The following is a 9,241-nucleotide window of genomic DNA, read 5'->3' as shown; positions in this document are numbered from 1 at the left end:
GTTTCTATCTTATCCCAGAGTTCTGGGAAAATCACCCTGATAGTTCTCTGACTGCAGAGTGTACAGAGATAGAAAGCAAAAGAGCAGACACACATGAATGAAGATCTGATTCCCTCACATCAGCATGCTGGTGATGCCCACCTTAAAGAGTAACCAAACCCTAAATCTACTTTTTTTAGGCTGTGGACTTTTATAAATTGGGCTTTAAAAGTGCTGTCTGTTGGTTGTTGCCAAATTTGTGATGAATTGTAATAAAGTTGTTTAATTCTTAAAAACATAGTCAAAACTGTGTGTGTGCTGCTCCCTACAGGTTGAATTGAGGTATTACAGCGGAATTTCATAATTGGTTAAACCACTTAAATCCCAGTTATGATCCACAGCTCCAGTAATGGTAATAATCCTGTTCCCCAGTCCCACCCCTCTGACTGGATTTTCACATTTCGGCTGTGACTGGAGTCAGCCTCCAAGTTGCCTGTTTGGTTACCCTTTAAGGCTTAGTTTCAACTGCACCTACGGGGTGAATACAAGCTGTCTACCGGTAAAAGATTTGCAAATCTGTACAGGCCACTCTGGAAATGTTTAGAATGTAGACAACCTGGTGAGATCGTAAGCCAAAAATGTTCATGCACATTTTTTCTATGGGCATGTTGCCTCAAGAGAACTACAAGACACACTTCCTATCTTGAGAAGTCATAGACAGCTCAATTCTTTACCGGGATTTATTTACAGATACTCATGAAAATCAACAAATGCTACATTTCAACATATTCAGTGCATTGCATTCAGCTTAAAAAGTACATTTTGATTAAAGCTTCTGAATTCACAGCTGGATGAAATAGTTGGCAACATTTTTAAGGTTTTTTTTGACAAACTGGTTTAGTTGACGTCCTTCTTTATTCTGGCCACAGCTTGTAGTTTTGAATTTAGAGTTTACAAGAAACAAATTAAAACAAGAAATAGATGGCTATTTGGGTTTGTCGTCTTCTAAGTGTTAGATAATCGTCTAAGTGACGGAGAGGCCGGTGCTGTGACTGTGACATCCCGACTGCTCCTCCGCCTCATATGAGCTCTGATGCTCCTCGCTGGAGACGTTAGAAACCCCCCCCTCTCTTCCACCAGTCCATCGAACACTGCACCCAGACTTTGTCGAATTCTCACGAAAAAGTTTGGGCAGCTGAAGGCATACAGGACGGGGTTTAGTACTGGATTTAGAAATGCAAATGTGGCAGCCAGGGGGAGCCATGTCTCCACCAGTTTAAGAGTGTCTTCATTATCCTGGGCCATGAGTTCAATCATGCAGAAGATATGATAAGGAGCCCAGCAGAGTGCGAACGCTGAAACCACTGCTGTCACCATTTTTCTGAAACCCTGGGAGAGCTTGTTCTGACCACTAGGACTGAGGGTGGAGGGGGACAGACTGTTCATTCTCGGCTTCAGAGAAATTGGTCCGAGCAGCATACTGTTTGTTTTAGTACTCGCGTTGCTGATTTTCCGTTCTGATGTTTCACTGATGCTCAAGGGGATCTGTTCCTCAGATTGAAAGATGGTGCTCTGCTTTCTCCTCCTGCTCCTTTCCTTTAGGGAGAGTCCAATTTTAATGTAACTCCCTGCGATGACCATCAGGGGGAACAGGAACGCCAACAGCAATTTGGAAATAGCTGTTACATCATGTCTCACATTGCAGTCTCTTTGCAGAGTTCCATTGGAGGATAAATACAGGGCAAAGTTGTAATAACATAACTTCCTTCCGTCCATCTTTTCAACCACTCCACGAAACACAAAGTAAGGTGCTGAGTTTATTGCTCCCCACAGCCAACCCAGCGCGCACACCTTCCACGCTCCAGCCACAGACCGGTGGTTCTGGCTCCACACTGGCTTGACCACAAGAAGTAAGCGGTCCAGGGAAATAGCTGCCAGCAGAAAGGCCGAAACGAACATGTTGAAAAAAAAGATGGAGGCTTGGACTTTGCAGAGAGGGTTGCCGAGCTCCCAGCTATGGGAGGAATGAAGGTAGACGGTGAAGAGGGGAAGTGTCAGCGTGGCCAGGAAGTCTGACAGAGCCAGGTTGAGCACCCACACGGACGCCACCGTGCGATGTCTGAGGCGGAATCCCACCACCCAGATGATCAGAGCGTTTTCCAAAATCCCAATCAAGGAGACCAGACCGTGGACACCAACCACCACCAAGTTAACCTTGGTGTTGTTGTTGAGTCCATGGACTGTCATCTTCTGAAGCAAAGGGCAGAGGAGCGGTTGACCTTGATCCATTGCGGTTATCAGTCTTCTAAAAACACAACAAAACACAAGGATTAATTATCACCTTATCTTACTTACACCTTTTAACTAAAACAAAGAATTTATACACATGTTGAGGCTTTAAGTTCAATGAGGCTTCCTGGTTACCCATGAGGAGATGCTTCAATATGACTTTAATTATTCAAAATACATTTTTATATGTTTTTGGTTGGATTGAAGATGTAGGATAGCCTTGTTTCTGGTCTGGTATTTTGCGTGTTTCCATTGTAAAAGTATCCGTTGTAGATCCAAAATGGAACGGGAGGATTGAGGTGGGGCCACTGTAGCCACCCATCAGTTGAAAGAAATTGATGACGATATTAGAAAGCACAAATATAGCACTAAGCTAGTGATCCCATTTTCCTTCTTCCGGTGGTATTCTTCTTAGCCGCCAGCAATCTTTTTCCAAACAACATTAACTTCCTTTTATACAGAAAAAAGTAAAACAAGAAAAAGAGGAGCTGCTGGATGACCTCCAGTCGTCACGCTACAATGACGCAATGAGCGGTCTACACCACGTATGTGGCGTGAAAACAAAGCACTTGTGGAAGTGAGGCTTAACTTAGTGGAAACGCTCGCCAGCATTAACTGGTCCATACAGTACCACTCCTTACCGGACCGCTCAGTGGAAACCAGGAAACCTGTGTTTCTTATACATGAAAAAGTTAGAGTAATGATTAAGCAATTCTTGAGTTTATGTGGAATTACCAAAGTTACTATTTAGTAAAAAACGAGAAAAGCTTCCCAGCAAACATTTCAATGTGGGCCCTACATGGTTTACCTTTGGGCTAAATTGGTGGGCCCCTGGTGGGTTTGTCCGCAGGTTCCATGGTGACCTCATCTGTGTTTGTCCACACAGGCTTAGGTGGGACTCAGTGGTCTGGGTCCCTAAGCTAACCAGTCGCCTGGTGGACAGCATAGCGAGCTAACAAGCTGACTAACGGACAGCGTAGCGAGTTAGCAAGCTCCGCTGCCTAGCGAGCCAGACTACTGAGTGCCTACCTAAGCCAAAGTAAGCAAACACAGGTGAGGCCACCATGGAACCTGTGGACAATCCCACCTGGGGCCCAACAATTCAGTCCAAGGTAAACCATGTGGGCCCCACATTGAAATCTTCGCTGGGTTGCTTGAGCGTTTTTGTGTGTACCGTACTTTATACAAATACTATTAGGCATCATTTCCACCGACCGGTCCAGTCTGGTCTGGTCTGGTAAGGTCCATTTAATTCTGGCTATCATTTCCACTCAGTTAATTCTCGCTTTCACTGAGTGGTGTAGACCACTAACGTGTCAGTGTAGTGCTACGATTAGAAAACAACAATATAGGTCATCCAGCAGCTCGTCTTTGTCTTGCTTTACTTCTGGTACATTGTGTATAATAGGAATTTAACTGTCCTGTTCTGTTTCTTTATGGATCAACAGCAGATGACGGCCCTCAAAGAGGTATGGGTCGGAACTGTTTAATGGATCCATTCTACAATGGAAACGCTCAAAATACCAGACTGGACCACTCAGTAGAAACCAGGATTTAGGTTTCTCTTGTCATTGGCCAACAGTAAAATGAGAGTTTTGTACAAATGAAAAAAGGACAAGAAAAAAAATATATAAAGTAAATGAAAAGGAAAAAAAAAACAAGAACTGATCCAACGAGACACACACAAGAAAAACACGTACACACTTATCGCCAGTTGAAAAATATTAAAAACACACATCACAGCGCTTGCAGCTTCACACCCATTTAACGAAATAGTAACTGCCTGCACCTGCGGCCCTTTACAGGGACAATGAAAGGAGCTGCAGCCATCCTCAGGTCTAATCTGATGGTTGAAGTTTTCCTTAAGAACTGTCTCACATAACAGCGGTGTCGGGAGTGTAAAACAATCACAATAATTCCAAGCACTTGATAACACAAGCAGGGATTTGTTATATCTGTAAGCTTTAAAAAAAAAAAAAAAAAAAAAATAGCATGGCCGTAAAACATAACAAAAAATGTTGGTATAAAAGCATGTCGGAGCCTGTTCCTGCAGTCTGGCAACATACCAGGCCCTGAGCATCAACATTTCTACACTACACCAGAGCCAAACTGCAGCATCATATTACATGGATTTGTTGTTTTAGAACACATAATGTCTTTGTATTAATTAGTTCATCTTGTCTTAGCTGGAGGATGTCTACACTAACAGAAACCGTAAAACCAAAAATAACCTGAATCAGTCATTGCAAGAAGTAACTTTCTAAAAAGAATGTTCAAGTTCTTAAACATTTAAACACTTAAATTATTTTTATTTGTATTTTAGTGGTCTTAATATTTGTTTTAAATTAGTTTTTATGATTTTTTTCTATCTGCTATGTTTTATTATGTCTTTAATGCTTAATATGCCTCTAAGATGCACTCTGCTTTTCTTGCGAGCAGCACCTTGGCTGGTGGTGGAAGGTGCTTTATAAATGAATAAATGAAACGAATTTGTAAATTAATCCTATTCTGAACTAACCGTTCCTATTTTAAATCAGTTCTCATTTGCTTTCGTTAGAATGTCAAAAAATTATGCTTCAAAAGGCATTTACTGGCTTTCTCATTTAGTGTACGTTTGTCAGATTAATTATATATCATAAACTGAATTTAAGAAAATTCATACAGTAAGAATGAACTACATTATATTAATGTAGGTTGGAAAAGGAAGACATGTCACTTTGTGCTTTTTTCTTGATCATTTCCCTTTCATTCATATGGTTTATGTTTTCTGTTTCAGTTCTGAAACACAGAAGAATCCAAACAAACCAGAGCAATTACTGGAATACAGCTTTAGTCACTTGTTCCTTTTCAATCTTAATAATAATTCTCTTCCCATGCCTTCATTTCACTTGTTCCCTATTCATTTTAAGCAGTGTTCCCATCCAGTTTTAAAGCTGTTATCCCATGTCCCCTGACAGCTGGTCTTCAGCTTCAGCTGTGTGCTGCTTTCAGTCCTGCTTCAAGTGCTTAGCTGGTCTTCAGTGTTAACCCTTTCTATGTCTGCTTCTGAAAGAGATTCCAGAACTTTGATGATCCCTCACTGCATCGAAATGCCAAACTAGTATTATGTCTCTCCACCTGGTCCTGCTAAACAAATGTCGAATGATAGATAATGAATTATGGTGGTCATGCTGCTGCTTCTTCTAAAGACCATTAAAACACTAAATATGTCCCGTCTGGAAGATTAAAGATTTAACTTTGTCTTCAGCTTTGAATCAAACATGTTTTGTCTGATTTACTATTGCTATCAATTTAACCAATGGGAAAAAAAAGAAAAAAAAAAACTGGCAAAAAACCAAAGCAGGGGTGGGCAAATTACATCTCAGCGGCCAAATAAGCCATTTACTCTGGCCCGCCAAACTGGAATAAATTATATTGTTTTCCCTGAAATTCTGCTTACTGCCTATAAATGGTGCACTAAAAACAATGCTTTGTTTTAGCTATTTCGCATTCATGTGGTGTGTGGAGATTTTTGGTTTTTCTGAGGTTTTGAGTCATTTTTTTAGAACATTAAAACACACATAATCGCACCATTTGTCTAAGTTTATGTTTTGTTTTTCTGAGGGACATCAAACCATTGGTGCAGTTGGTACTAAAATGAAAAAAAATCCTTAGTTTTGAAATAAAAATGTTCCATTTTAAAATATAGATTTATTTTTAGTCAAAATTAAAGCCTTTTTTTGTCCAGATTCCATGTTATTTTGTTCATAATGAGGTAGATTAACAAGACATGCCATGGATCTGATTGTGGTACAGCACTTTTGTCAAATTTTACAGCCTTTGTGGATTTTCAGGAGCAGGAAGTGGCATAAATCAGTGAAGATGGAACGAGAAAGACATTGAGAAAGATAAAGAGTAGAAAGGCAAATTGGTCCTGACAACATGGCTGTGATAGTTTGGAAGTGTTTAGGAGAGATTGGTAGAATTTAGAAAACAAGAACTTAGAGGTTGAGAGGATGCCTTGTCAGAGGTGTCATACGGCCCACGGGCCACATCTGGCCCACCAGATGGTTTAATCCAGCCCACTCATGAAGAGAAACATAAGGATGTTGAGGGAAAAAAGCAAGTTTCTAGCCCATTCCTGTGGTGAGTTATGGTCACTGGCTGTGTTGCCAAATTCTACCACTAGGGGAAGCAAAGGAAAAGGAATACTAGCATAATAAGAGATCAAGAAATAAACAGTTTATCTTTGCAAATGCGTGCCGCGTCTGGGTGAGATGCAGTTCGGTTCCCTAAAAATGATCAGGTGTGACATCACAATTACCAAAATGGCGTCGCCAAAAAGATAACAATAATAGCTCTAATAATAATAATAATAATGAGTGATTAGGCTACTAGGTTATTTGAGGCATTTTTTCCAACTGACAAAAAAAACAAAGCTACACATAACAAGTTGACCGTGGGTTATTTTGCTATGAAGTTACTGGTTTGGCCCACTTGAGATCAGATGTGTTGAATGAGGCCCCTGAACCAAAATAAAATCGACAACCCTGCCTTAAAAATGGAGAGAAAGGAAATGATGGCCATCTTTTAAGAACAAGGAAAGAGTTGTGGAAAATACTGAGGAATAGAGCGGATGAGTCACGCGATGAAGGCATGTGGAAGAATAATGGAAGCTAGACTGAGGTCAGAAGTGAGCCATTGTGAGCAACAGTAATGATTCATGCCAAAGAAAGAGAAACACAGATGCAATAGTTGGGCTGCTTCTGGAGAAGAACATTGCATTATGTCTTTTACTGAATCTGGAGAAGGTCTATGACAATATATACTGTATATAGAGAGAGGAAATCTGGAGCGGCAGAGAAGTATGTCAGAGTTGTGTAGGTAGAGGTGGTCTGATCCAAGGGTCAGCTTTGAGCTTCTTCTTGTTTGCTGTGGTGATGGACAGACTGACAGATGAGGTTTGACAGGACTTTTCGAGGACCATGATGTTTGTGGATGACACTGTGATCTATAGGGAGTGACTGGAGGAACATCTAGAGATTAACATTTTTTTGTGTAATACATAATTTTAAGGGCCTGATCCATTATATCTGTATCGTAATATATTAGGTAATCTTCGCAAACGTGCACTAGGATGATGGATGCTGACTGCTGATGATAACTATAAAAAATGATTTTTTTAAATAATACAATTCAAAAATAAAGAGGACACCTAAAACAAAAATACCAGTGTGCTAATGAAGTGAGTATTATCTTTTCACACTACAAAACAAACATGAGCTTCCTCTAGAACACGGGCCCCCAAACTTTTTCTTGCGAGGGCCACATGATTGTTTTCTTCTCTGATGGGGGCCGGGGTCAGTTTGTTGGCTAACAGAAAAATCGTAACAATCACAGCATAAATATTTATAGGTTTCCAGAAAGCCACACATTTTCAGAAGAAATTAAACCAATTAATGGTCTATGCTCACAGTTCCGACTGCAGAAAAAGTCACATTCTATGTGTGTGTCGATCGGCCAGATTGAGAAAAAAAAGAGGAAATAAACATGCGTCTATGATAGTGTTTGGAGGGCCGGATCCGGCCATAGTTTGGGAACACTTCCTCTAGTATGTAAAACATGGGTGTGAAACCACAAATCTTCTGTATCACAAATTCTAATGAAAATTTTGTTCAAATTTACTATTAACAACCTTTGAGTCAAACAAATAAATGGACATAACAGACCGCTCTCTGGCCATATTGACTTGACTGCTGCTGTTTTGGAAACAGAACGTGTTCTTGTGAGACAGAGCTCCCATCACCACTGATCCATTCCCGTTTCTCCACACAACTTAGATTACATCATGTGGCACATGTCTATACATGAAGGAGCATTGCTGCAGTCATATGATACAGTGATGTTGCCACCGTTTATGTATGAAGTTCCTAAAAAAAAAAAACTCTCCACAGTCTTTTTTTAACCATTCTGCTCTCTTTGGGGTCCAGATGACTCCAACCACATATTGATGTGTGATTCCTTCCATGACAAATGTGGACAAAGGTGGACAGGATTTTATGTCTGCCATGGACATTAGTGACACTCAAACATCAACGATAAAGTTCAGCGCACTGTCTTGTGGGGTCCAGATGACCCCACTTGTATTGTAAACAAGCTAAGGAGAGCAGAAGGGTTAAACTGAAACTTAACAGCTTAAGAACATGAAAGATCTTCTTTGTTGGGTAAGTTAAGCATTTAAGAAGTCAGTGAAATGAATGATGGGTATTTGTAAGGTGGTTTCCTATGCGGCAAGCAGCTTACATGTAAAAATGCGGTGGTCGACACTGCGGCATCCATAAATCAGTATGTAATCTACGAATGTATCTGATAAGGAGGTAATCGCTACAACTTGTTGAAAAGGACGAACTTAATAAATAGTGTGAAAACAAATTGGAATTTATATCTGTAAAGTCTATGAAGAATTCTATAATAAGACTATAAAGCATATATGAGGCATTTAAATACAGTTGATTTAATTGAGAAATAATAGGATTACACTCCATTAAAGTCAACAGATCAATTAAACTATAGGAATCAAATATATTTCCATTAACAGTGTGATGAACACTCACCCACACCTGGTTTAACCACGAAGACTGGCGGAAAAAGGTTTCATGAATTCCTGTCAGGCATTGCTGGCGTTCCCTTCACATTGTGCGGCACGTCTCCATGCAGAGCTGACACCGTCTGCTTCTCTTCCGACCTGCCCTCCCAACCACGTTCACACATACCTGTCTGCTCTACACCCAAAAGCCGGTTCTCTCTCTGATGCAAACGTCATGCAAAATTTCAAAAGATCGTCAGATGGACAGATAGAAAAGAAATACGAGTTTTCATGGGAAACACAGATAGGTGTAGATTTTCAGTACCTTGTTGTTCTCTGAAAACACGGACGTGGGCGTGTGTGAACTTGTGATGGTGAAGCTATGACTGCAAAGATATTTTGTCTTTC

General features: G+C 40.5%; 2 protein-coding genes across 2 annotated transcripts in view; one reads left to right on the top strand and one right to left on the bottom strand.

The window, feature by feature from the left end:
- Positions 1-9,241, top strand: part of LOC112157802 (von Willebrand factor A domain-containing protein 7) — a 43,777-nt gene that overhangs the window by 9,957 nt on the left and 24,579 nt on the right. The gene's annotated exons all lie outside the window — the stretch shown is intronic.
- On the bottom strand, positions 7-8,971 carry LOC112157806 (prostaglandin D2 receptor 2). The gene is made up of 2 exons (XM_024290822.2): positions 8,862-8,971; positions 7-2,284 (listed from the first exon to the last, which is right to left on the bottom strand). Exon 2 carries the CDS (start codon positions 2,266-2,268, stop codon positions 985-987), a length of 1,284 nt encoding a protein of 427 aa, XP_024146590.1. The 5' UTR covers positions 2,269-2,284; positions 8,862-8,971; the 3' UTR covers positions 7-984.

Source organism: Oryzias melastigma, linkage group LG1, assembly GCF_002922805.2.
Source record: "Oryzias melastigma strain HK-1 linkage group LG1, ASM292280v2, whole genome shotgun sequence".
Lineage (NCBI taxonomy): Eukaryota > Metazoa > Chordata > Actinopteri > Beloniformes > Adrianichthyidae > Oryzias > Oryzias melastigma.
Note: the sequence above shows the minus strand (reverse complement) of the source record. Positions and strands in the feature narration are given on the sequence as shown.

Coding starts and splice junctions, on each gene's coding strand:
- LOC112157806 (XM_024290822.2), bottom strand. CDS start 2,268: ATGGATCAAGGTCAACCGCTCCTCTGCCCTTTGCTTCAGAAGATGACA.